General features: G+C 51.8%; 6 protein-coding genes across 6 annotated transcripts; 2 read left to right on the forward strand and 4 right to left on the reverse strand.

Annotated features, from left to right (window-relative positions):
* The first annotated feature begins 2,712 nt into the window (after positions 1–2,712).
* SMAC4_07244 (uncharacterized protein) lies at positions 2,713–5,522 on the forward strand. The gene is made up of 3 exons (XM_066090596.1): positions 2,713–3,795; positions 3,870–4,795; positions 4,926–5,522. The coding sequence occupies exons 1-3, from the start codon at positions 3,261–3,263 to the stop codon at positions 5,181–5,183; spliced, it is 1,719 nt and encodes a 572-aa protein (XP_065947075.1). The 5' UTR covers positions 2,713–3,260; the 3' UTR covers positions 5,184–5,522.
* A 1,644-nt stretch (positions 5,523–7,166) lies between these two features.
* SMAC4_07243 (uncharacterized protein) lies at positions 7,167–8,769 on the reverse strand (the record flags this gene model as incomplete). Its single annotated transcript, XM_003344626.2, has 3 exons — positions 7,167–7,395; positions 7,462–8,437; positions 8,499–8,769. 3 exons carry the CDS (start codon positions 8,767–8,769, stop codon positions 7,374–7,376), a joined length of 1,269 nt encoding a protein of 422 aa, XP_003344674.1. The 3' UTR covers positions 7,167–7,373.
* Positions 8,770–12,504: 3,735 nt separating this feature from the next.
* Positions 12,505–13,191, forward strand: SMAC4_07242 (uncharacterized protein; the record flags this gene model as incomplete). Its single annotated transcript, XM_003344625.2, has 1 exon — positions 12,505–13,191. One exon carries the CDS (start codon positions 12,505–12,507, stop codon positions 13,189–13,191), a length of 687 nt encoding a protein of 228 aa, XP_003344673.2.
* A 1,865-nt stretch (positions 13,192–15,056) lies between these two features.
* On the reverse strand, positions 15,057–17,071 carry SMAC4_07241 (uncharacterized protein; the record flags this gene model as incomplete). The annotated part of the gene is made up of 2 exons (XM_003344624.2): positions 15,057–15,920; positions 16,361–17,071. 2 exons carry the CDS (start codon positions 17,069–17,071, stop codon positions 15,399–15,401), a joined length of 1,233 nt encoding a protein of 410 aa, XP_003344672.1. The 3' UTR covers positions 15,057–15,398.
* A 2,142-nt stretch (positions 17,072–19,213) lies between these two features.
* SMAC4_07240 (uncharacterized protein) lies at positions 19,214–19,735 on the reverse strand (the record flags this gene model as incomplete). The annotated part of the gene is made up of 1 exon (XM_003344623.1): positions 19,214–19,735. The coding sequence occupies one exon, from the start codon at positions 19,733–19,735 to the stop codon at positions 19,214–19,216; it is 522 nt and encodes a 173-aa protein (XP_003344671.1).
* A 1,289-nt stretch (positions 19,736–21,024) lies between these two features.
* On the reverse strand, positions 21,025–27,032 carry SMAC4_07239 (uncharacterized protein; the record flags this gene model as incomplete). Its single annotated transcript, XM_066090595.1, has 2 exons — positions 21,025–23,259; positions 23,314–27,032. The coding sequence occupies 2 exons, from the start codon at positions 27,030–27,032 to the stop codon at positions 21,573–21,575; spliced, it is 5,406 nt and encodes a 1,801-aa protein (XP_065947076.1). The 3' UTR covers positions 21,025–21,572.
* Positions 27,033–27,527: the final 495 nt, after the last annotated feature.

The raw sequence follows: 27,527 nt of genomic DNA on the forward strand, positions 1-27,527 counted from the left end.
GACAAAGGGCAAATGGGACATGTGAACGGTAAATAAATGATCCCTCGGACTTCCGAAAGGAAACAATACCGAAGAACCAATGCGGAAATGAACTGGACAACGAAGTGAGGAAGGAAAGTGAAGTGTCGACGCATCCAAGCCCAATAATTGTTAGTGTCCCGTTAGCGCAGCGCAACCGACTTCTGTTTCTGTTGTTGACAGCACTTGCTGTGGTGTTGTGTTGACCAAAGCGGCATTAGAACACGTGTGAGTGAGGATGGGTGGCCGCGGGTGTCACCACCAAATGCCAGTTTGTTACTTGACGCCTCCTCACGAGCTCCCCTCCTCAACACTGACTCGGATTTGGAGAAATGGGTGCGAGGTGTGGTAGCTTTCGGGCTTAGTGATTTGGGGAGACAAGCGGAATAGTGCCGCTGACGTTGAATATCGGCATAGGAATTGGTACCGAACTGTCATTACTTTCTGCCTCGTTCAACCGACGAGTGGTGGTGTTTTTTCCTTTGTTCTTGGTGATTCGGTGGTGGTGTGGGAGTTGACATCATGAACCAAGCGCATCCGGGGAGGCAGAAGTAATGAAAATGCTTGGGTATGTGGCTGTGGGTCTTGGGACGGCAATGTTCAAAGACAAGCACCCGAAAACTCTCGGACGGTTGCGGGCCGCAATTCGGCGCAGAAATGTCTTGGACTTTGTTTGAGGCAAGACGATGTCGCCGATATAGTTGTTGATAGTTGATGTCCGACAAGACAATCATCAACTGTCGTCGACTTATGCTATCGGGCGACTCCGTAATTGTGGATTTGGTGGATTTGGGAGCAGGGCAGTTATCGCGATCCACTGTGAGTTCCACCGAGTCCACTTTCTCCAGGCACCTAAGAAACAAGCGTCCGAGATAGGGTGATAGGAATCCATGTTTATCAGTGACGGCCCGTGATAAGCAAGAAGCTTGGGAGGTCTTGGAAGTCTTGGTGTTCTTGGTCTTTCTTGGAAAGAGCTGTCCCTCGACGACACGAAAGAGAAGGAAGTTGGGAAGATGGATCCAATTTCCCTTCCCCGCATTTGGTGTGGATCGCAAGTGTGGTTGAGCACCAGGTGTCCAGTGGAGTCCCAGGAGACCGGGCCCACCGGGTTACAACCGGGTGCAGGTGCCAAGGAGCCGCCAAGAGCCGCATGCAATGAAACTAGCCACAGATGAAGCCACCAATGTCACCGTCATCCAACGACAAGCCTTCGTTCTCTTTGGAATCTCGCCCCATCAAGGCCCCGCGGCCGACTTGTCCCAGTCCGGAAGTTGTCAAGAAAGACCAAGAAGACCAAGACCAGCCTAAGCACTTGGCTTTCGCCCGGTCATCTTGGGAGTTGGCCCCCAGTCCCCCTTTGCTCCATTTCCAGAGCGTGGTCGGTCTCGTCATTTCTCTTGTCTCTTTATTCAATGGCGACACCGCATTCACAACTCAAGGACCGCACGCAGTTGGACATGCCAATGTAAATCGCAAAATATCGACTCCTCCTCCAGATGGGACAAGTTGGATGAACGAAATACCGGAGGCGTCAATCTGCCGAGAACCGATCATCAAACAAAAGGACGCTACCAAGGTTCACTGCATCAAAGAAACACTACGGTGCCACCCCCCCTCTTGCCATCACACACCGTGAGGTATGGCAGGCACCTTTGATCCGACACGTTCACCGAGCTGTCGGATCCCTCAATACTGTACGTATCTGTAGTGATGGTTGCAACAAAACAGTCCAGACCTCGTCCAAACTCTCACCACCACCACATGTCTTTTTGACTATCTCCTCGTCCTCAAAAAGAAACGATTCCTAGCGAATGCCATCCAATGGTCTGTTCGTCATTCCGCTAGTCTCAGCTGCTAGTTGATTTCCTAGCCCCGGTGGAGACAGACCAGACATGGTCTCTATTTTCGAGTTCGCAAACCACCATCCATCACTTATGGATATCAACCCTGTTTAGGGGACTGGGGACGGAACCAACCAAACAAGAGCCACGGGGACCGAGCGGACACTTCCTCCCACGCGTCGGACTCCTCCTCTTTAGGTTGCGTTTCCATATGTATTACCCTTGTGAATCCACAGCATCTGGACCCGAGAGGTCATCCATCGCCTATCTCGGGCTTCATTGTTATACTCAAAGTCTATCAAAAGTCCTCTTGAGCAGTGAACCCAATGATAGTCGAACCACTTCGTCCTTGATCACACACAATCTCCGTCGGCGTCTTAGCTGTTTTACCCCCAAGATCACCAGTTGTCCTGTTCCTCAGCTTTTGATCATCTCTCACTTGACTGCCCAGCCGGTGTTGATCCCTGATGCAGTTCTAGTTTCCCGCATCTCACCCTCTCTGCCTCTCTCACTCACCCCGTCCATCAGCTGGCCGAGTTTGGTTGGGCTTGGCCCTATAATGTCCTTCCGTTTTCGTCATTAGCACTTACAAGTCCATCAAGTCACTCTCATCTCTGAGAAGCCTGGGCCCGTCCAGCCAGACCACCCCATTGGCTGCGGACAAAGATGAAGTGGTGAGAGTTGCATCTTCTAGGTGCCTTCCATGCTTCGACATCATCATCCTTGCCCCCCTCCTCAGTATGTCTCCTTTACTTTGCCTCCTCGCTTATTGCACGTGTGCGAGTGTGCTTTGTACACATTGTTATTTGTCCACAAATTGCGAACCCAACCAGGGCAACAACACAGATCCGTTGCGCATCACACTTCAACAAGTTCATGGACTGCCATGTGTTAGCCCAACCACCAAACCCCAGACCCCCTCCGGACTACCCTATCTTGTTCAGACTTTGACGCCTTTCCCATCCGGGGCTACCGTCCGAGACGCTTACCCAGTACCTCACCTTCAAGCAGGGCCACCTCCGCAATCCAAGAAGCTTGGCTGCACCACCATCGCTGGGCTTTTACATCTTTCTAGTCTTCCCGCAGAGCCATTAAGGCAATCCTCCGCGCTGTCGCTTATCTGGCTCCTGATAGGACGCCTCCCTTTAACAACCCCTATGTGATCCTGATCCTACCTTGCCATCCAGCCAGCTAGCCAGCTCGTTGGGGTACACTCTCCCACGGTCTCCTCATCAGGCCGAGGGAAGGTTGCTCGAGTTCTCCTGGGCGTGTGCAGACGCGACAGCTCGATCTCGAACAAGTACTTTATCCTCTCTTGTCCCCCTTCTCCTCCCGCGTCCCTCTTTCCTTTCCTTTCCCTCCTCACCTCCCTTCCATCCATCATCCTCCAAACCACCCATCATGTCCGACATAGAAAAAGGGTCCCACGACAAGGAGACCCATGTCGCCGCCGCGGCCCCTCCTCCCGCCTATGAGGCCGGCGTTGCCGAGGACCTCCCACGGGAGGACTTCATGACGCGAAATGGTCTCAACCTCAACTCCTTCAAGCCTCGCCGGTATCATCCCGGCGACGGCACCGAGATCGAGCGCACCATGAAGTCCCGCCACTTGCACATGATTGCCATCGGCGGCTCCATCGGTGCTGGTTTCTTCGTCGGTTCCGGCAAGGCCCTGCACAACGGCGGCCCTGCTTCGCTCCTTATCGATTTCATGATCATCGGTGTCATGATGTTCAACGTCGTCTACGCCCTTGGCGAGCTCGCTGTCATGTTCCCTGTTACCGGTGGTTTCTATACCTACTCTACTCGCTTCATCGATCCTTCCTGGGGTTTTGCCATGGGTTGGAACTACGTCTTCCAGTGGGCTATTGTTTTGCCTCTTGAACTTACTGTCTGTGGCTTTACGGTCGGGTATTGGAATCAGGATATAAACGTCGGTAAGTGACACATCCTTGTAATTCTTCACTTCTTGACAAAGAAAGGATGTGAATACTAACTCGCCCGAAAACAGCCGTCTGGATCACAATCTTCCTAGTCGCCATCATCATAATCAACGTCTGGGGCACTCTCGGCTACGCTGAAGAAGAATTCTGGGCATCAGCATTCAAGCTTGGCGCCACCGTCGTCTTCCTGATCATCTGCCTCGTCATGGTCCTCGGCGGCGGTCCCAAGGGTTCCCGCTACGATCACTACACTGGTGCCAAGCTGTGGTACAGCCCCGGTGCCTTCGCCAACGGTTTCCGTGGTTTCTGCTCCTGCTTCGTCACCGCGGCCTTCGCCTTCTCCGGAACCGAGCTCGTCGGTCTCGCCGCCGCTGAGGCCAAGAACCCCGTCAAGTCCCTGCCCGGAGCCATCAAGCAGGTCTTCTGGCGTATCACCCTTTTCTACATCCTCGGTCTCTTCTTCGTCGGCCTGCTCATCCCCTACGACGATGACAACCTTTTGGGCGCTAACCCCTTCATCAACGTCAACGCTTCCCCCTTCGTTTTGGTCGGCAAGTACGCCAACCTGACCGGTTTCGACTCCTTCATGAACGTCGTCATTCTCGTATCCGTCCTGTCGCTCGGCGTCTCCTGCGTCTACGGCGGTTCGCGCACCTTGACTGCCCTTGCTCAGCAGGGCTACGCCCCCAAGGTCTTCACCTACGTCGATCGCTCCAACCGCCCGCTGTTCTCCGTGCTGGCTATTATTGCCTTTGGTCCCCTTGCGTACGTCAACTTGGCGGCTGCTGGCCCGACCATCTTTGACTGGCTGCTTTCGCTTTCCGGTCTCGCGGCGCTGTTCACCTGGGGATCGATTTGCTTGAGCCATATCCGCTTCCGCCAGGCGTGGGCGCTCAAGGGCCACACCTTGGATGAGATTCCGTTCCAGGCCGCTGGTGGCGTGTGGGGATCGTGGTTGGGCTTGGCGCTGGTTGTTTTGGTGTTGATTGCTCAGGTATGCCTCAATCCCCTCCTTTCTTCTTTATTTTTTTCTTTTTCTTTTCTTTTTTCTTTTTTCTTTCCTCGCTCCGCACGATAGATATCCACATCCAGGCAGATCAGATACTAACATGTTACACACATAGTTCTACGTAGCCATCTGCCCCGTCGGCGGCGGCTTCAACGACGTCGAGGGCTTCTTCATTCAGTACCTCGCCCTCCCCGTTGTCATCGTCTTCTGGATCGGCGGCTTCATCTGGAAGCGCGGCAAGTGGTTGACGGTTGACAACATCGATGTTGACACCGGCCGTCGCGAGCACGACTGGGACACCATCAATGCTTACAAGGCCCAGCTGGCCACTTGGCCTGTCTGGAGGAGGTGGTTCCATAAGTTGTTTGTCTAAGCTTTTGCACGTCTGTCTCCCTGCTGCTGTTGCTGTTGCTTTTGTCAGCGAGCGAAGGGGCGGTTGATTGATTGACATCTTGTGTGGGTTGGGTGTGGATTGTGTTTTGTTTGTTTTGCTTTGTTTTTGTTGCTTGGATACCATACCTATACCTATTTTATACCACTATTGAAGAGGAAGAAAGGAGAGTGAGGGTGAAGGAGGATGAAGGGGAGAGATGAAAGGATGAGAGGATAAACCCTGATGATATGGATGTTGATGTTAATGAAAACGTCGAAATAATGAAGTTGAATACCTACTCAATCACTCATATCCCACAAGCATTGCATTTATGCATCAGTCCATCAGTCTATCTGCAATGACATAAACTGGTGCTTTGCTATCCAGTCTGGCTTCCGGAGAGAATCCAAATCCAATGCAATGACGACGGGAGTTGATGAGGGACCTGGAAGCGCAGTGTGTAGGTTGAGGTTGCCAGGAGTTGGTAGGAGTTGGTCGCGTGGTTGGGTGATGACCGTGATGTAGGTTGGGGAATCCATTCCGTTGCCAGCGGTGTGCGACTGGTAGGTAATTGTTAAATCACTAATAATTAGTCAGCAAAATACAGAGGTATAGCAGATAGTAGGTAATCCGGCTTGTTATTGTTAAGGTACAGCGACGGGAGGTAGCGCGCATCCTCCGGCAGGACAGGCACTCCCGTCGACATTCGGGACACACTTCCCGTCGACGCTCGCGCTTTCCTCAGCCACCTACCGGTACTTGTCAAGGCTCGAAAGCGTAAGCATGGGATCAGAGGGCGTTTCGAGGCCTGACGAGCGTTTTAATGTTTTATTCGGGGCAGTTAAATCCCACTTGATCCTACCTACCTACGATTTTGGACCTACGCGTTTGGAGCTTTTGATTGAGAAGTGTATCCCGTCGTGTTCATTCTACCGTCTTTGGTCTGCCATCAAAGTGTTTGCGATGTCCTTTTCCATATCTCTCACGTAGCAGGTACCTCCGAGCTTTCCATCATCCTTTCCAACGCCCTTTTCCGTCGTCGTCGAAGCCTCCAAGGGCTGTTCATCTTCATCGCTTCAGGTTACTGTAATAACAAGGTCATTCGCCAGGGGCAACACCACTAAGACCGCTGAGGATAGGTATTCCACATTCCACAGACGCAAACCCAATCCTTCAGTGAGAGAGTTACTAGACGGGAGTTGTAGGTTGGGTAATTAGGTAGATACTCATTGGTGAGGTCGTCGGTGCATAATAATGGAAGGTGTGTCTGTACCTGTTCCTCTTGAGGTGCCCGGGCAACTCTGACTGACCATCACTCTGGCTGACCACCTCACCACCGCACCAACCCACGAACCAAAGGGTATCACCACTTCTCTTCGGAATACTGCTTCCACTCAACTCGATTTGGCTTTGCTCAAGCCAATCCCGTCGACTGGATCAAACCAGAGAATCCTTGCGGCCCGCACCAGCTCAGCAGCATATTGGTTGAAGCCAGTTATACCCGGCGCTACATCTGTTTGAGCTGAGAACCAAATCGAGTGAGTCGAAGCGGTATCATCATCAGTGTTCGTGCGATCGACCAACCAACCTACCAACCAACCACCACTTCTCTCTGTTTTTCCACTTACGTTGTTCCTTCCCGGATAATACAATGTGAGTTGTTCCTCTAGTGGTAGGTATGTGGACTCGCCCACCGACTGCCTCATGTAGGGTAGGCTGGATTGCGTGGAATTTTTTCTTTCTTTCTTTCTTCTTTTCGAACACTTGACGTTTTCATTATCCATACATGGAAATGGGGATCATGGGGATCAAGGGGATCACGAACTTTCGAAAATCATCAGCAGGACCAGGGAGACAGAGTTGAAACGAACGAAAATACTGTAAAGGTTGGATGGATAGGTGCATAGTCGACAATGTCAGTTGGAAACTCGTCACATTTTTTCACACGAGGTCGGCCGGCCAGTCACGTCCAGATTCAAATGCGTCTTCCAATCGTGATTACTTTCGTCTTGAACTTCTTGCCTATGGAATGGAATAGGCATCCGTGTATTTTTTTTCAGTGTATACAAAAACCCCACCCAAAAAGGCCACCGTAGACCCTCCCTTCCAAACACTAGACAGCAGCTAGTTGACTTCACTTCAACCCTCTTCCGCTTTCCCCTTTCTTTCCCACATAAACTCAGACCTCCCTTACTTCCCAGTATACTTCAAACTAAACACGCCTCTCTCAATACTGTTCAGAAGCAAATACCCTGACTTAAAAAACGGATAAACAGACCAAGACCCCGTAAACTCGGCCTGGCCACCAAGCTTGTCATCCTCCGGATAACAATCAAAGTATCCCACCTGCTTCATGCCCGACCCATCCGGCTTGGAAGGAATGCTAGACACATCAACAACACGCAGTCCCGAACCATAGTTGCTCTGGTAACTAAGCCCGTCGACAACATACTGGTTGTGATCGATCGAGATAGCAGGACTCTGGTAAGTTCCCGTAAACACAGGCGCGGTGAGACTGGTGATGTCGACGATGTAAGTAGTCGTGCGCTTGTTGGCGGCCTTGCCAGCGCCGTTGACCTCGTCCAGCTCGTCGTCGAGCAAGAGGTACTTCATGGAGCTGTCGACGAGCCAGCCTTGGTGGGTGTAGCTTGCGCCCGTGTAGGTCTTGGAGGACAGCGTCTTGGGGGAGGACTTGCTGGTTACGTCGACGATGTCGAGCGTGTCCTCGTTGAAGTTGAAGCAGATTTCTTTGTTGGTGTAACGGGTGTCGGGGCCCTTGTAGATAACGCACTGCGCGTCGTGGACGTAGCCGCCCGAAGACAAGCAGCCGGCTTTGACGGGCGAGGCGGGGTTGGTCACGTTTACCATGAAGAGACCGCCCTTGCAACCGGCGGAAGTGGCGGTGCCGACGGCGTAGATCATCTTGGTCTCCTCGTGCGCGACGATGTTGTGCGAGGACCCGAAGCCCTTGTAGATGGCGGTCAGGTCAGTCGAGGTGGAGAAGACCTTGGGAGAGGAGGGGGAGATGGTCAGCAGCTTGGTGAGGTCAAAGACTTGCAGGCCGTGGTTGGAGGCCTCGGAGCCGATGTAGACGTGGTTGCCGATGACCTTCATGTCGCGCCACGAGGAGGAGGTGGTTTGGGTGGGTAGGCGGCCGAGGTAAACGAGAGAACCATCGGAAAGAATCTCGACGAAGGCGGTGCCGTCGGTTTGGCCGACCGTGGCGAATTCACGGCCATTGGGGGCGGTCCAGCCTGGCACATCGTCAGTATGAAGCTCGGATTTGGATGGAGATGGGGACGGGAGAAAACTCACCCCAGATGTCATTGCCCTTCCTCGTCGACGATCCCATGTCCTGATGACGGAGGAACCCCTTCAAGTCGACGTTGCTGCACTGATACTCGCCCGCATACCCGTTAACACACGAGGTGGCAGCCGTGGCCTGGTAGCGGTCGACGTCGAAAGCGCCGACCTCGTTCTGGCGCGCCCAGGTATCGATCTTGAGCTCCCTCAGACGGGCCATGGACTCGGCGGCAGCGGTGCCGGCGAGGACCGAGACGGCCGCCAAGAAGGTGGACGTCTTCATGTTGACGGAGAGGAGGTAAAAGAAGAGAGAAGAGGAGGAGGGTGAGGAAAGAGGAAGTGAGGACTGGGGATGAGGAACTGGGAGCTAAACGGTGACGATCTTGACGATGGTGGAAAGAGTCTTTATACTCTTTCTCTCATCCACATCTTGATATTTTCCGTCTTCAACACTTGCAGCTCTTCCTCGATCGTCATGTTGGCGTCCTGCCCCGTTCCTGTCTATCACTCTCCCGTTGCGGAAGCTGCTTTCTTCTCGAACCATGTAACCTCCCCGTCTAGCACGCAACACAACACCCTCCAGTATCTCCAACATATCTCCATCACTAGTGATGTCGCCATATTCAACCTTGCTGCCAACCTCGGCCATTTGCTTTCCTTGGACCAACCTGAATCTCCTTCTTATCCCGGCATTGCCTTATCCCACTTCCCTACCCGCCCGCCGAGATAATCCCCATCCCTACCCTCCACCACCCACCCACGCCAGGTCATGGCGCCCAGCGGCGCCGTCGCGATTGTCGATGGCCGATATTCGATGATCGATAACCTCGTCGTATTCGCCATGTACATGTAATAAGAGCCATCCAGGTCCTCACTCCTCACTCTTCCACCTTCATTCTTCACCAGCTCCCGTGCTCGCGTGCAGCCTTACAATGAATGGGATTTGACAATGTCCCATGCATGCCATGACCTGACTCGTGGGAGTAGCAGTCAGTCAGTATCCCCCTCTCCTCAACTCAACCTGCAAGAGTCCAGAAAGTGGACTTCCGACTTGATCAAGCATATCAAGGTGCCACAAAGAATACCAAGACGTCGCATTACAACCCCTCCCCGAATCTCTGACCTTCCGAATCCGAACCCGTCGCCCGGGACGCCGAGAACTTGCGAAAACATGTGGGGTGGGGGTTTTCCGTGGTGTCGTTCTCACGGGTTTTGGATTGGGGCGGTGCTGTTGCTTGGTGTTGTGTTGGAACCTTAACAAGCAAAACCGGGAAAAGAAGGACAGTCGAAGTTGCAGTGAGAGATCGAGGTGACATTGAAAGTGACGGGTCGGCAGTTGGGCGGAAGCGCCCAGGCTTGCCAGGCTTGTAAGGTGGAGAAATTGGAGAATGGTGAAAAGGCAGATCGCATCTTGGCAGATCGTCTCGCGTGCGTTGAGGTTTTTGCAAAAGTCTTGGACCTACTGCAAGGGGAAGGTGAACACTCGTCGACGTTCCTTCCATCGTGGGGTTTTTGGCACATCACGATGCTTCCATGGATGGTAAGTATTTTAATCGCTATCTTTGATGTACATAGGCTCGAAAGTGTTCCTTCCTGATGTCAAGTCTCTGACACGGGTTTATAAACGCTCCTCCTGTATCAAGTCAAGGCGTTGAGTACAGATCCCTTTCTTCAACCTGCACCTCATCTTCGTCTTCTTCAATGGTGCTGACACTCAAGCGCCTTCCTCGTCGGCTCCGCGTGGGCTCCATAGGAACCACAATGGCGTCATTTATCTTCCGTCTTTTATCACTGTAGACCCTTTTTCTCATCAACCAGTTCGATCAGACGTATCATTGGCATTTTCTTGGATTTCTTCCAGGCAGTTTAGACTTCACAATTTCCATGCAGCATCACATCGCATCGCATCACCTCGTGCTGAAAGGCAGGCAAGTTGTCTGAGAACTGCAAACACTTAGACTATCATTGCCCATTGTCACCTACTGCTTTCGTCCGTATGCCTTAAAGCAGCTGCCGCGGGTATATGATCGGACTTGAGAGCACGAAACGACGGGAGTCAGACCTCTTTGTACATTTATGTAGTGTCTGAAATGCCATGCCGTGATACTGAGGGCGTACCGCGCCGTTCCTTCGTGGTGATGGTGGTGATGGTGGTGATGGAAGACATCCGGCCCTTCCAGTTTGATCCAGAGTCACTCAGACAGAAAAACACAAGGCTGGATGTGCCTTTGAGGAACTGAAAACCAAGTAGTAATCCTTTCATTCGCACACTTCTCCTCTTCTACCATTCTGCAATTTTTCAAAATCAACTCCCGCCCGCACAGCCAGGCATTTTTCACCCTCGCCAAATCGCCAACAGTATTTGTTACCAGATCTTTCCGCCCTTTTCTGCCTTTTTCTGCCTTTTTCTGCCTTTCTTCTCCGTCTTTCATATTGCCGGCTCAGGGCAGATACTAACTCCCGTCCTTCCCGTCGCCGTCTGCGGTAAACGACCTACCGACTCGTTTTAACCTACCTTAGCTGACCTAGGTACCTAGAAATATTCGATGCTGTCAGAAATTCCGTGACGGTCAAGTTGTCCCGAAAATTCAATGGAAAAAAAAAAAAGAAAGAAAGAAAGAAAGAAAAACCCTGCGGACGGAATTTGTAACGGGATATGTGGCGAGTGAGGGAGTGAGTGTTGCCGACAGGAGGAGCTTGTTATGCCCAAGTGGGATGGAGGAGAATTGCTAGTGCTGTTGAGATGACAATTGCTAGGTTAGTAACAGCAGGATGCCGAGTTTAATGAGAAAAGGGAATAGCGCTGTATCTAAACCTCGCCTGGGCTGCCCGCTTCGGTGGATTGGCCCGCGAGCCGAACGAAAGATGGAAACCTACCTCTAGGTCAAAAACTTATCGCAGACACTCGGCACATTATCATAATCTCCAACTTGTGGAAGAGTAGAGGATTAAGCTGATTGATTGCAAATCGCAATAGTTTCCTGATTGACAATATCACTTTCGATTTCTTGCGCAGTTCATTTGGGAAACTGTGAGCCCGATGTCCGATGATTGCTTTCACTAGAGCATCGCTGAAACTGCTTTACCTCCAGTGGGTGGGCGCTGGAATTAACGCATTTTAGCGGGCAGCCAAAGGGGCCCCTGGGCCGTGTCCTGAGAGGCGATCGACTTCCATTGAACCCATGGCCCGATCCCCAACACCACAAGCAGCATGCATCGTTGATAAAGTACGTTTAGGACAGGTTGCTTCCCCCCCCCCTCCGAGCATATGCTGTATTATCGTCCTTGGACCATCTGCTCTATATACCTTTTCCATCCTATTCGTTCACTTATCATCAATTCTCTTCCTAGTTTCTCAGCGCGCGTGATCCTGTTCCATGAAACCTCTCAACCGGGCAGAAACCACTATCGAACCTTGTTACCACAACCACGCACAAAGCAGGCGTTTTCCATATCTTCACGGCTCAACGGCATCACGATACCCCATTGTTGAGGAACAAATAAGTGTAAATCCTTCCAGTGTCTCTATCTGATCTGGCTACCGAACCATGCTACCTACTCTGACGTGGAAGTGAGGCTGAATGCCAACCCAGGTGATATGTGCCGCGGTGTCCCAAAACGGAAAGCACTGCGAACATTCGATGCATTCCGGATGTGGGTGCCGATCCCCCAGATTCTACACGTGTACCGGCTCGGTGATGCGACTGACCAATGGAATAAATAGAAACAACCGCGGCGCATTGCAATGGAGGTTATCCCCGAACGGCAGCCCTACCAGTCGTGCTATCGGTCCATCGTCTTGGTTACCCAAGGTGGAAAACAGCACACGGGATGACATGGAGACCTTCAGGTAAGGCTTTCCGGCTGCTTCTTGTCGGAAATACAAAATGTAGGTGGGTAGGTATCGAGATGGGAGTATATATCTTCGTGTTTCACAGGGTCCAGTTTGGAAAGTCACGTCTTCTCGTCCTCATTTTCGCCAGACGCCAGAACCAAACCAACACGAAACTATAACCAAATGACAGGAGCCTTACCAAGAAGCAGCAAAAGAAGATCTGGCATGATGGGCGTCTTTTGCTGTCTCCCCACTCGTCGACAACGACACCTACAGGTACCCAGAGGGCAGGCCATGTCTCAACCACTTCCTTTATACCACGATGATGACCCCCGCGAGAAATCACAACCCGACCTCTCATCGCCAAACCCATGGCTACAACCCAACAACAGACCAACATCAAGCGCAAGTTGGGCCTCATACTTGACTTCAGCCTCGACACCACCCTCACCCTCACCCTCGCCTTCCAACCCAACTACTCCTATCGATATCAACGCCCGCTTCGCCTCTTGCACAAACCACCTCAACCAGATTTTTGGAAGTCATTACGTCCCTACACAAATCTCCCCTCCATGTCCTACCCGACGACCACCACCACCCCAAACATCCGAAACCGCTCCTCCACCTCTTTACACAGCTCTCTCAACCAGCGCAGATATGGACCTACCCTCCTACGCAGACGTTCTCGGAAGACCTTCTGCCGTCCGTGCTACACCAAGAGAGGCACCGCCTTCTTTTGAGGCAGCAAAGATCCAGGAACATGAGGAGGGCCATGGTGATGATCCGTTTCGGTGGCCGGGGTGTGAGTATTGCCGGGTGTATTCTTTGTGGGTTTGTTATTGGAGGGGGGGTGGGGAGGTCAGGGGGTGAGTGCCCCTTGGTAGGGGAATAAAGGGGTGATGAACGTCACGGAGCTGACGGGGTAGATTGAGACTGGGCTGGGTTGGAAGTCAGGGAGGGAGGAAAGATGATGGTCGGACGCGGCGTTGGAACTGAATTCGACGCTTGGGATGGCTGTTTAAAGGATCAAGGGATGTTGATGAATGGTCTAATAGGTAGGTAGGTAGCTTCGGGAATCTTGATCATGATGACTTTCTATCAGATACGAGAACTGTGCTGGGCCCCCTGGACAAGCTGACAAAGGGGGGGAAGTCGACCTGAGAGGAGGTATGGGTTTGAACTGTTTTCTCTCTCCCTATCAAACCTCTTTGCCGCCCTCGTATCCGTGGTTAATCGTGTCGTCGCCTCTTTGATCCAGAACTCGGTATCTTCCTTCGAGACTTTCCATGCAAACTCTTTGACGTACGACTGGACGAAAGGACAGCTTCATCAAAGCCGAAATTTTTATTCAACCACTTATTGAAGGGCGCATTCCATATATCCCGACGGTAGGTTATGGAGTAATCTGCCCCATATATGTCCCTCATCGCGTTGTATATTTCTTGAAATAGTGTCCTGGTCGGCTTGTCGTAATCCGGTATAACGGATAGGATACCGCTGCGCACGTCTGTCGAGATGGATAGCAGCGCGTAGACATAGTCGCGTGGATCGGTAGCTAACAAGTCGCATTCAGCACATACTTGAAGCCAGTCATTGAGCTTCTTATCTATCCTCCAGAAACTCGCACATATTTGTCGATATCCCGCGGTATCATAGAGCGATATACCAAGGAAGTCAGTGTACTTGGTACGTAGAGATTCTTCTGCGGTTATAATCAAAGGGAGACATTCATAAAGTTGACGCTCAGCGATGGACTTGGAACCACACATGAAGACGAGGTCCTTCGCTAGTACTCTTTCCTGAAGGGTCCATATCCTTTTCCAGTAGGAGCGGTTGCACAGGGTAAGAATGGCTTCCCTTGCACGGTAGTTTTCTTTGAGCGCTTTGACCATTGATATGGAATCGGAGGGTGATGCTGTAGAGATGGAGTAGAGGATATCCATCGCACAGTCGCTGTCGTTTGCCTCCGACCCGGTCCACGCAAAAACCTGGTCCGCTTCTGAAAAGATTTGGCCCATCTTCAGGACTTGATTGTTTTTTTCGGCGTTGTCGCTTTGGTTGATACATAGTGCATCGATCCACAGAAACAAGAAGCCGAGATAGTGGATGACCGAGCTAATCTGTTTGAGTGCCTCGGAGAGGTTTTTGCGGATTCTGACCGAGTGCCCGTCAATGATAATATTTGGGTCATCATTGCTGGGTAATCCCCATTCGTAGGACAGTGCTTTGTAGGGGATGTTGTCCAACTCGGCATGTAAAAGGGTGTAAGTAGCCTCTTCCCCGGAGCCCGGTGTAATCAACAGAAGACGAATAGAGTTTTCATGTTCGAGTCGTCGATACGGGTAGTTTTCGCCGGTCAGTTGGTCAGGGTCTGCATGGCTACTACGGTTGTTAGTTCTCGGTTTGTGTGGGGGATGACAAGGCTCCGTACCATGCCGCAGCTGCACTATCAACTCCGAGGGCTTCCATCATCAACCTGTACGTCTGATCCTTAGATATCCATTGAGCCAAATTGAGACTTTGGTTAAGAAAGGGATTGGGTGAAGTGACACGCTATTGTCGATTTTTTGATGACTTTGTAGAATGGATGCGGTCAGCATCCTATAGCTGTCATTCTCAAAAGAACTATGTGACGGAAGGAAAGCCCAATGTCAGCATTATATCCGCGTTCTTAGTGGCTCCCTCCCAAGCTCACCAAGCCACACCTCGAAGGCAGTGGTGCATGACGAGCCGGCTAACCAATCAAGATCAAGTAATCCAATAATGGAGGAGGAGAAATTCCTAACTGCCTGTGTGATTGAGAAGGAGAGAAATTCGGTTCTTTTCCGACGTTACGATCATCTCTGTCCTCAAGCCGACAAGAGCAGCAATTTGCCATGCACTTTCATCGGGAGTTTTCGAACATCCATTCCTTATTGGTCTCTATCGTCCCCGTGGGTAACGATCCCATCGCCGTAGCCCCGTGCTCGCTCTGCACCCCATCTCTCTTAACAAACCACTCCTCTAAGTCTTCATCCAAAATACCCATTTTCTTCGCAAGCCCTCTGAATTGTGACCCAACAGGATGTCGATACATCTCACCGTGATGTCCCAAACGTCGCAACTCCAATGGCAAAAGCATTGCTGCTCGCCAACAACTTCATGGTTCCGTATAAGATCGTTCGAACTGGCTTATCGTAATCCGGCATGATAGTGAGAAGTCCATTGGCGCAGTCCCATGAGACCGACAAAAATGCGTATATGCGATCCCTCGGTTCCGTAGCTTCGACGTCTTCCTGGGAGCAAACCGATGAAAATCGGCTGAGGTCGTTGAACCAGTGGAACCCAAAGAACTTGGTGTGGATATGCCAAACCGCCGGTGTTTTCTTGATGAGCCCCGCGTGTCCCGAAGCAGAAAGCTTCGAAAAGACTTTGATGGCGTTTATACCGGCGTGCAGATCATCGTCTGTGATGATTTTGGAGCCGCATATGACGATGTACTTCTGCGAGAGGAATAACTCTTGGAGGATCCATACTCTCTTCGAGTAGGAGCGCTTGAAGAAGGCCAGGATGGCGTCCCTTGTACGAGAATCGAAGCTCGCTGTTGTTGACTCCAGGGCCTTCTGTAGACCCGAAACCCTGAAGAGAGGTCTGGGTAGCTTGAGTATGTGCCTTCGCTTCCACTCCGTTTTGGCGCGTTTCGCAAGTGACAGAAGTCAGTTGATGAAAGAAAAAGGGCCCCGTGGCAGAGACATATCGAGGACCGGGTAGCATAGAGGTAGGACAGCAAGCAGAATCCAGCGTGGTGTTTAGGGTGTCGAGTAAGGATATCAGCACTCTGACCAGCCATCTCGGACAATGACTGAGCTCTCTAGCTTGCTGTGCTTCTGATGCCCGTCTCCGTAGTGCTTACTTCCCCAGCCACCTGTGGGTTATTCAAGTAACGCTGATATCGGTACCCCCCGTAAGATGCGAATCATCCTTCTTCGAGCGTCGTGACTTCCTCGTCAGAAAGGTTGAGACTTTCCGGCCAAGATTCGGTCTCACTCTCCAAGTCCACTTCTGGCTCAGAACCGACTCCCGTGAAAAGCTCTCCCAAGTCGCCATGTCTCCTCAAATACTCCGAGTTCAGGAGGGCGATGCCTTCTTGGTGACTAAGGCCCATTTTCTGCGAAAGGCCAAGCAGCCAGTCTCTGTTTAGCCTCGACGTAGGGTCTTCCACAAGCGATTCCAAGAGCTGACGATAGATATCCGCAATCGGCTTGTTGTATCTTACCTCAATACTGGCTTTGACGTTGTCCGAAGAGATGGAGAACAGCGCATAAAGATAATCATGCGGGACAGTAGCTTGGTAATTGGCTTCAAGACAGAGACGTAGCCATCGGCTCAACGTGCAGAAACTGGCAAGCCGCTTCGAAAGAACAATTTCGTTTGCCGCGCTCGTGACTATGCCCTGGTAGCTCTCCCTCGCTTTCCTCGTGTCGATAGGTTGAGCTTGTTGAGAGAAACAGGCCAGAGCTCCGTCAAGTGACTCTGATGTGACGGACCCAGCACCACACATGACGACGTACTTCTGAGCCAGAATCAACTCCTGCAGTATCCAGACTCGGCGCCAGTAAGTACGTTCACAAAATGATACAATTGCGTCTCTCAGTTGGTCAGTAAAGCCGTCTGTTGCCATAAACTGGGGCAGCTGCTCGGATGGCATGCTCAGTATTCTCAGGGCATCGTCGCTGCCATCCCGGGGCAAACCCAGCCAGGAAAGCACCATCGTAGCAGAGTTGAAAATGGTGCCCATCATCCTCACTTGGCCTCCCTTCTCCCATTTGTGACTTTGGTTGATGCAAAGGGCATCAATCCACAGTTGTGGTGGGTCGTGCTCAGCCCAGAAACTGTTATCCTCCAGACTAGTCCATGGACCTAACGCTTTTTCGTAGCAGTCCTCCCCAGGCCTGTCGCCACATACGCTACGATGCGTCCAATCATCCACGACGTGGTCGCAACAGCGATCTCTCATGTAGGATGGAATGAAAAAGCGTCGGCCCTGTAGCGCAGGCTCATGCACGGCCTTACGACGGTGTGCACACTGGAATTCACGACGGTGCTCCAGGTAACGTGAATAGTGTTTGAAGATTTGTCGTATAGCCCCGTAAAGATTCTTCCGGACCTGAACTTGGCGGTTATTGACAAGAATGATCGGATCATCAGGCTCTCGTTGGCCCCATTCGTAAGAAAGAGCGATATACTTGTCGGAAACCAATGAACGATGCATTGCCAGCGACAACATATCGCCGGTATGAGGACATTGTTCTCGAAATGTCAATAAACGGATGGTGTCCTTTCCTTGCAGAGGGCGGTCCACTGGATGTTTCCATGTTGAATCTCCATCTCTAGTTGCTTGTCAGTCAACATCTAGCAAGTTTGAAGAAAATGACGAAAACAAGACAATTTTAGGATGGGCAGCACAAACCCGACAATTGAATGTAAAAAAGAAGCTATACTGAGCTTACATTTTGATTCCACTTGCTGTGAGCTCGGTATGGGATGAATAGGGAGAATAAGAATCAATGAGAGACATCTGAAATCCCTTTTGCGTGGGTTGATGTCGTAGCTACCTCACTCTGATTCTGGGCTGAATCTTGATTTCGCTGGGCGGTCTTGAAGAAGCAGGATAGTGGCAAGAATGATATCGTTGCAGAGTGGGTTCCTGTTGAAGCAGGACACTAAATCAACCTGGTGTAGAGTATAATATATCCGAGTAGCCGTGCGATCGTTGTTTTCCGCTGTGGGTGGGCGCTTCATTTATCGAAAAGTCGGGGTTGCATTCAGGAAGTGCCATACCTGTCTCTGACTGCGCCACATATCAGAGGCTGAGTGAGTCAGGTTGTCAACAACCATAGGCCACAGCTTCTTTGGACATATGGGTATGTGTTTTCGGGTGCCACAGCGGCGTCGGTGGTTTTCAAGGGAGCGGAGGATATGTGTAGCTTGAAGCTCCCTTCTTCTTGGTTTGACATGCGTTCTTCTTGGTGTCAACCAAAGTCAGGAGCGGGGCCGGTATGCTTCTCAGGGAAAGGTAATCAGCAAGTGCCCGGTTGAAGACGAGAAAGCTCAGATCCGGAAGGCGACAAACCAGACGGAACTCTAGGAGGGCTGTCCCGCCATCCACCTTGTTTGTTTTCGCCGGAGAGGTATCAATGGACGATCAATATTGCGGTGGTTGAGTCGGATTTGGTAGGAACTAGGAGTCATCGTAGGATCTGGAAGCCGGGTGTAGCTTGATTTCGCAGTGTTAGATTCAGGTTGATGTCTGTGGGGTACTCCTAGTGATAATAGTCTTTTATGAGCGGGCTGGTCCAAGGACGAAGTTTCGGGGGCAGATGCAAGACATGCCTGCCGGTTGTGCATCGCTTCCGTTGAATTGCTCACGCCGTGGTCATCCATCTGCCCGCATCATGATGGAACCCACACACACGAGGTCGCCCCTTTCCATCTTCGTTTGAACTTGGGTGCAGGCTTCAGGTTCCTGCCTGCAACTGGTTGACCAGATTGGCGAACTGGAAAGAGCGAGATCAGCTACCATTAATACGATACCACAACGCGAAATGACATGGAAGGTATTGAAGCATTGACATACACATAAAAAAAACATCATTAGAGGGTTGTAATTGCAGACTAACATGATACCGAATTCAAGAGTAAGGCAACCGAAAACCCGAGGCAGCTTTCCAATCATAAACTCATCATTGAAGACAAGCAAAAGGAGATGAACCAGAACTCCCAATGCTCTCCACCCACAACACCAACCAAACGTGCCAAAACCTGCAATCGCGCATCCATCTCTCTCATTCCCACTCCCATCAAACCCATCCCCATCTCCCACCTTCTACATCACCCCCTCCCTCCTCCTTTCTTACTCATCATCAACGTACTGACAATGATGCGCAACCAACACCCAATCCGCTCCCGCAGTCTGCCTCCAACTCGAACTAACACTCGCCACCACCTCCCTCGTTCCCTTCCCTTTCTTATCCATCGTATACAGTGAAACTTTATAAACCAGCGCAACAGCCATCAAATCAATTTCCACCACCAGGGGATCTCCATGGAACCTGAACCCGGCCCAGGGCTCCGCCTTTTCAAAAACATCCAGCAAGCTCGGCTCGCTGTCCTTCGACAGGGGCGTGGTGTGCGGGTGAGAACTGAGTAAAGGGTTGATCAGGATGCAATCCTCAGCCATGTATTCGGGTGCGGCGGAAGGGTCGTCGCATAAGCAGCGCCAGAAAAGCGTCTCGATTTCCTTGGCGGCGTGGTGGTTACGCTTGGAAATGGTGTCGAGGCGGGACCCGCCGTTGGGCTTTTTGAGGTCGGCGTTGCCCAGCGTGGTGGTGGTTTTGGAGGAGGAGTCGGTTGTTAGGCCCATGACTGTTGGCATTTTTGGTTGGTTTTCTTAAGGGGGTGTTGTTGTTGAGATTGGGTTCGGTGTTTTTATGTGTGGTTGTGGTTGTGGTTTTAAGTGACGACGTTTGTCGTTGTTGGTGATGATGTTGTTGATGTCGTTGATGTCGGTGGTTGGTTATCGCAGCGTCGTTCGTGTGTAAGTGACGTTAATGGTTTCTATGTCGCTCCCCGCTTAAGCGCTAACAGCTGTCCCCTGTTACTAGTCGCTGTAATCGCTTTGCTTGCGTGGTTGTTGAACTTTGTTGACTTCACAGTCTTGAGAAAAACAAAAGAATCAAAAGGACCCTGAAAACTGGCGTCGAAGGAACCCCAAATAAGTTATTCCCATACCGTAGCTGAAGATCTCATCCACTGCACTGCAAAAACAAGGAACCCGGCAATAATGATGTTGTTCTGTTGATGCGAGAATCCCTTCACACCAATGAGGTTTCATGCGCATCCCGATAAGATCGCATGTCATAACCTGACGTCACCGCCCTGCGCTCATCACCCCTCCAACTCCATGAACATGGGCTGATGAAGCCAAGGTCCACCACACACACCTCACCACTTATTGCTCATCATTTTCCTGGTTCAAGACTTGTAAAACGGAGCAGCTGGGTCTCAGGGTCGACTGATCTAAATAGAACCCTTTGCCCTGGAAACCGCATAAACCCGTGGGCCGATGACACGAGATACACTTCATGCAGGGAACCCGTACGTAAGTTAAGTAGGTCTTCTATTGTTCCGTGGTGGCATCGGACATCAGGAACAAGGAATAAGGCAAGATTGAGGGGTAGAACGGGTTAGGTAAGGAACACGAGCCTTGTCCAGTCTTCAACGTCTTAGGCCCTTCGCTTCGCTTCCCCCCTTCAGCCCTGTTTGCTTCCCATCTTCCCGTCTTCAAATCTTACGTCTCGGCCCCCTCATTGGGAAGCCAAGACATCAAAGCAGGATTTCGCTTACGAGCTCTTGTACTGCCGTGTGGTTGTTATTTAAGACGAACGGGCGCCTCCTATAGTTTCTTGGTGCTATAGTAATACTCTAGTGATATAAATGCACTAAAGTGCTAGCAGGTAATGCTGAGGATAAGAAAACCATCGCAATTCCTTCCTTTTGTGTGTGAAAAGAGATCTTGTCTTTTTGCTGGACCTTTACAACTGAAACTCGGAACTCAGAACTCTGTTAACAATTCTTTCCTCCCGTTTGTTGCTTTGCCTTTCCTTCGTTCGCCTCAATTCGCTTCGCTTTTTGTTTCCTTTTCACCTTTACACCCATCCAGCTCACCCATTCATCTCACCCATTCATCTCACCCATCCAGCTCACCCATTCATCTCACCCATTCAGCACACCCATTCAGTTCACCACTTCCATCGACATCTCCCCATGCTTCATGCCTCGCTCGTCATCCTTATGTGAACTTCATAACCTTGTTTACATTCCATTTCAACCCTTCTTCGTAGTACATGAATTCATCACCGTACATGACATGACTTTACCTATACCTATACCTATGGATACCTTTGGATACTTATACCTATAAACCCAGGCATCGCGTTGCATTGCGATGCGTTTCCATCCCATTCCCATTTCCATTTCCATAACCATTCCATAAACCATACCGTTTCATTCCATTTCCATTTCCATACCGTAAACATAACGAACTCCAGTTTTTTGTATACTCGAAGGCAGAATACCACCACCCGACCAGACCATACCATCCACAGCACTCAGACAAGTAACACGCATCGCATCCTCACTCAATCACCACCACTCCACCTCCTCGTCATCGCTCCCAACTCAATCCTCAAGTGCTTCACCTCCTTTGAATACTATTCCGTCCCCAACCGATGTAAATTCGACAAAATTTTGTCCAACACATCCTGCGGAATAATCCCTTGCCCACCACCATGCCCACTTCTACTTCCACTCGCACCTTCCAATCCATGCTCCCCATCTTCATCAATAGCACTAGTACTGCCCATAAACACATTATCACCACTCCTACTCAAGCCCCTAGCCCGTCCGTTCCACGTGGCATTACCACTTGTCCCAGACTCGATGCCGCCTAGCAGACCGCCTAGGGTACCTAGGGCGCCCATGCCGACAATCCCGCTACTGAGAGCATTGATGTTGAATGCGGAGGCGGGGTTAAAGCTTCCGATGCCACCACCGCCAATAGGACCGAGCATGGAAGACCCAAAGGCGAACCCGCCGGGGTTTTGGATGCCAGTGAGCGGGGTGGGTGGGGGCGCGGAAAGGGAGGGGAAGTAGTTCTGGTCGGGGGAGACGTCTGTTGATGAAGAAAGATTTTGGGGTTGCAGGGGAGGGGTTTGGAGACCTTGAGGTTGGGCTTCGTTGAAGTAGGAGTTTTCGTTGTCGTCCTCCTGTGCAGCAGCTTCTTCTTCTTCTACTTCTGGGTCGACAGTCCCCGCTTCTGCTTCTGCGGATGTGGATGCGCTGTCAGAAGATGCATTTTGGGATTGTGATTGTGATTGTGCTGGAGCAGCAGCAGCAGCAGTGGTAGGCGCTGGTTGTTGCTGCGAGGAAACCCTAGGGAACTGCAAATTCACATTGTTCGCGTTTGTCCAGGGATTGTTGGACGCCTGCTGTGCCTTTTGAGGTTGGCCTTGTTGGGCTGATGATCCCACTCCCGTGTCCACATTTAACTGGGTAGGAGAGATAGTCTGCCCGGACGCCTGCTGAGCCGCCGGTTTTCGTTGTCGCCGCTTCTGAGCTTGGGTTTGCGAGGATCCCTGCTGATTGTTTGTCTGCGGAGGCTGGCTTAACGGCGATGGCTTGGCCTGGTTCATCTTCTGCACATACGGCGGCAAGGGAATCGGGCTGTGACTTTGCTTTGTGAACTGCGGCTTTGCCGGCTGTTGCGGTTGAGGCTGAGGCTGAGGCTGTTGGTTCTGCACCTGTGGCTGCTGTTGAGGCAGATGGTGATGATGACCCTGTGGTGCCGGTGAAGGAGAAAACATCTGCGGTTGAGGGCTGCCCACCATTTGTGGACTTCCCATCCAGATGTTATGACTAGATTGGTTTTGATACTGCTGTTGCCAAGATCCTTGGTACTGCTGCCTCATATCTTGGTGAGGAGATCCGGACTGTTGTGCAAACGTAGGACCGAACATCACTGGTCCTGGAACCGAGTGACTTGAGAATGGCGACGACGATGAAGGTCCACCGAACCCAGCCTCGTGCTGGTAATAAGTGTACTGAGGTTGGACCCTTTGCTGCTGCATAGGCTGGTCATCGAACGAGTTCTGTTGGGGTAGACCCTCGTTCGGCTGAGCAGAGGAGTCATTGTGCGAGGGAGCTTGACTAGTTGCTGGCCTCGAGCTAGACTCAGAAGTTTCTTTTCTTGTCAAGGCCTCACGAGCATTCTTCATGAACTTTGTCAGGTTTGCCCCGTATTCGTTCGTAAAATCAGCATGAACAAGCTTTTCCTGCCCAGTGGTAACATCCACCTCAGTTACAGCCGGCTTATAAGGCGACTGGTGTTTCAACGAATCCCTACTTCTTCATTAGCCATGCATGTGCTTTCAAATTGTCAACCCGCAAACTCACCTGTTATTATGAACCCTGAAAAATTCGTACTTCGTTGACACCCTCTTCTCATCATCCGGACTTTTAAGCAGCGACGACGTCATAGGAGCTGGACTGATGCCCTCCTCACTCGGAGGAGACCAAACCCTCCGTCTGAACTGGATTTCATTGCCTGAGATTGGGCATTTCGGAGGCCATGTAAGTCCAGGAAGGTCGTGGACCCGGTCAATGCCAGCAAACGAAAATCTTGAAGACGCAAAAGCATCTGGCAGGTCTTTCTTAGCGCCTGGCTTCTTCTCCGGGAGCTTCAGTTTCCTAAACTGGGATGCCTTGTACACCTTGAAAGGCCTCGGTTTCGGTAGAGGTTGCGGCGGAGATGGTGGTTGCTCTGGCTCCGCCCTCGGTTGCGGTTGTTCAGCTTCCTGAGCTTGCGGTGTTTGCTGAGGAGGTTGTTGCTGTTGCTGCGGAGAGCTCTGAGCTGACCGCTGAGGTTGCAAAGGGACCTGAGGTATAGGAACAGGTGTCTGTTGAATCTGCTGAACCTGTTGCTGCTTATGCTGAGGCGGATGAGTTTGAACCTGCTGCGGTGGAGGAACAGGAGTCCGTGGCTGAGGCTGTTGAGCCTGGACCTGTTGCGGCAAAGGAACATGGGTCTGCTGCTGGAACTGGAAAGCCTGTGGAGGCAGCGGGACAGGGGTTTGTGGGTAATTCTGCGGTGAGTAATGATGATGCTGCTGCTGAGGTTGTTGTTGTTGTTGATAATGTTGCTGCGGCGGTTGGAAATGCTGGAAGTGCTGATGCTGTTGCTGCGGCGGTTGGAATTGGTGTTGCGGCATTTGCTGGGGCGTCTGGTGTTGAGAAAAATGCTGTGGTGACATTTTCTGTTGAGGATACGGTTGGATTGGCTGCGATGGCCTACGCTGACCATCAAACTGCATGGGCTGAGGGCTGAACACCTGGGAAGGGTGTACCGTTTGAGGGACATTCGGTCGCAGTTGTGCCTGGTAGAACGCGTGGTTCTGCTGAGGCATGTGCGACAGTAACGGAAGAGGCGGTGCCGGCATAAACATGTGCGACGTGTACTGAACGTTGAACTGGGTTTGTGGCTGGACAGGTTTGCGTGGCTTATACACGTATGGCTTGTCGTGCTTGGACACCAGAGCCGCCGGTGACAATGCTGGTGACGCAGTGAATGTCGGCTGTTGTGCCGGGTACGTCGCCGAGAACGACTTCCTAGGAGCCGAGGCAACGTGGAGAGGACATGCTGGAGGCGGCTTGGGTATCGTGTCCAAAAAGTTGCTCTTGGAGTTGTGCTTTTTTCTGGACGGGTTTTCTGTGTACTGCGCTCTGGCTTCCGTAGACGTCGGTCCAAGGTAGTGCCATACCTGATTCTCCTTGTCCATATCGATCTTGACCTGCTCCTTGTTCTTGTCGGGCTCGCCAGTATGGAACTCGGCCCAGACAAATCCGGTAGAGAACTCATCACCCTTTCTTGGAATCTCCTCGACCGGGCGCTTGGCGTTGATCTCCTGCTTGGCTTTCTTCGATGTCGGCATCGGAATGGCGTTGGGTGATGCTTTAGGCAACCGGTACTCGGACGGGTCGGCAACGAGAAGCCACTTCCACTCAACCTGAATCCTATCTCCGTTGGGAATAACATCAAGCAGGAGTGTCTCTTCCTCGTGCAAGTTCTCCACCACCACACCGGCAAAAATATTGCCCTGGTAGTACTGAATCTGGCAGATGTCGTGCTTCTTGAGTGCCTCTGCAGTCTTGCGCACGACGGGGTCATCCTCAAGAATAGTGCCTTCTGTCTTGCGATCTCTCTTGACTCTGTGGAAGCGGCAGCTGAACTCAAACGCCTGCTCCTTGTATTCCGTCCCATCCTCTCCGATGACCGGCACATCACCTTCCTCCACAAACACGCCCGCGGCAGCCGCACATGTAGCATGATACGACCTGGGACATTTCTTTTGCGAGCATTGAAAGCAAGCACCCTTCTTGGACCTACAGTATAAGCACTTGAGCTCCAAGCGGGCCTTGTCGATGCCCGCCAGATTCGCGACAATCTCCTGGCCGTCGACGGTCTCGATGTACGTCTCCGGTAGATAAAGAGCACACATCCGGTGAGCCTTGCGGCCATCGTCGGTAGGCATAATCTCCGCCCCGGGAATATCGTTCGGACACAGACAACACGGCGGCTCGACAGGTGCCTTGAGGCGGTAACGAGTTCTCTTTGCTTTCGCTTGAGTACCCTTGTTGTTTGCCTCCCGTTTCCTCTTCCGCCCTGCTGTCCTGACTCTCTTCCCTCCTCTTTGGTCCAAGCCCGACGGCGGACTAGGTAATCCGGTATCTTGGTCTGACTCGTCCGAGTCCTCATCCTCCTCCTCCTCATCATCCTCTGTGACCTCGTACTCTGTCGACTCACCGCGCAGCTTACGCTCGATTTCATAGACATCCACCCAGACACTGTCCTGAGCTTGAGCACATTGGCACTTCTTGGCAATCTTGCCCATGGGGAGCCAGCTGTCCAAGGCAAAGTTGACAGCCTCAGCGCAGTTGTAACCCAAGTTGTAGCCAGAGTGGTAGCCATAAGGGTATGTCACGACGAACTCGCCGGGATAGGACACGACCTTGTTGACCGTGATGCCGTAATGTTGCTTGAGATGGGAGGGTGAAATCAGGAAGGACTTGTGGCGAAGGAACTGATCGCAGGCTTTGGCATCGGTTGGCCAGATATTCTTCATGGCCGCTTCGAACCGACGGGCATCCGCTTGCGAGATGCTATACCATTGCTTGGGAGCACCGAAGTGGAGGAAGTTGATACTGTAGAGATCCACATCCTCCAAATGCCATGCAAAGGTGGCCTTCCACATGCCCAGGTATAGATACGCCGTGTTGACGCCAGGGACCTTTGTACCAAGAACATCCAACAGGTTGGGGAGTTTGTTGAGGTTCCAGTTCTCGGTTGACTCGTCAAACAACGTTCCGGGGAGATCAGCACCGTATAGCGGAGGGGCATATGTCAATGTCTTCCAGTATATCCTTTCCAGCTCTTCGCAGCGCTCGGGTGTAAAATCGGACACGTCCATACGGTAATCCCAGTTCTTGAAAGCTGCCTCGTCGATCATGGCTGACCCTTCGCGACGGATGTACTTGCGCCGCGCGGATGTCGATTGCATCTTGGGCTTGCCTTGTCTGCCAAAGCCCATTCGGCCAACTCTGGGAGCGCTCTCCTCTTCCTCGCAACCTTCATCCTTGACATCCTCCTCGATCGACTCAAGCGGCTTGTCTTCGTCTTCGGGCGGTGGTGACACGGGAGTGATGGGGGGATCGTCGGTTTCGTCCGCAGCGGCCTTTGCCGATCCTCGAGTAACCCTGCCTTTTCTTCTTCCTCTGCCCGAGCCTGTACTTGTCGTGGTCTTGTTCGATGTCGTGGCGTTTGCAGCCGCAGCAGCAGCGCGGCTTCGAGCAGCGGGCTTGTCCTTTTCAGCATTCGCTCGTCGCTCGCCTCGTCGCGCAGGAGGCTGGTGTTCGCTCTGTTCGCAAAGCTTGCGCCACTGGGGCAGGTTGTAGGATCGCTGATGGAGAATGTTGACCTGGCGATAGGTTCCGTTCTGGCCCATGATCTCTTGCTTGATTGGTTCACGAACGCGGACCTGCTTGACCAGATCGTCCAGTGCCGGCAGCTGGCTCCTCCATTCCTCGGGCGGGATGATCTTGATGATGCCGGATTTCATGCCATATTTGTCTACCTTTTCCATCTGCACTCCCCCGAAAAGTCATTTCAGTCAGCGAGACCTGGTGTCATAGCACAGGAAGAAGACAAACATACAAAGAGTTTGAAATCTTGAAACTGCTTCATGCTTGGCTTGAAAACAGGAACATTGTTCTCGAATCTATCCGGCAGGATCTCGCCAATGTCCTCACTTGGAGACATTGGGGTGGCCGCGGACGCTGCCCCAGTTTCTATTTGTTGCGAGTGTGAAGAGGTTGACTCTTTTCTCTCGCCCTCTTGTTTCTCATTGATCTGTGTACTTTCGACCGTGGCCGCGGCGGCGGCAGGCTCCTTGTGTTCATGCGAGACGCTAGGCTCAGGCTGCTGGTGTCCGGTTTTCGAATCAGGCAGAGGGTCGGAGCCGAGGTCGAGATCGAACGTAACGTCTTGGTCGAGTTTGTCGGCAACATCGTCGTCTAGGTCGCTGAGCTCGGAGTCGGAAGCCTCGTCGGGGTTC

Source organism: Sordaria macrospora, chromosome 5 (assembly GCF_033870435.1).
Source record: "Sordaria macrospora chromosome 5, complete sequence".
Classification (NCBI taxonomy): Eukaryota; Fungi; Ascomycota; class Sordariomycetes; order Sordariales; family Sordariaceae; genus Sordaria; species Sordaria macrospora.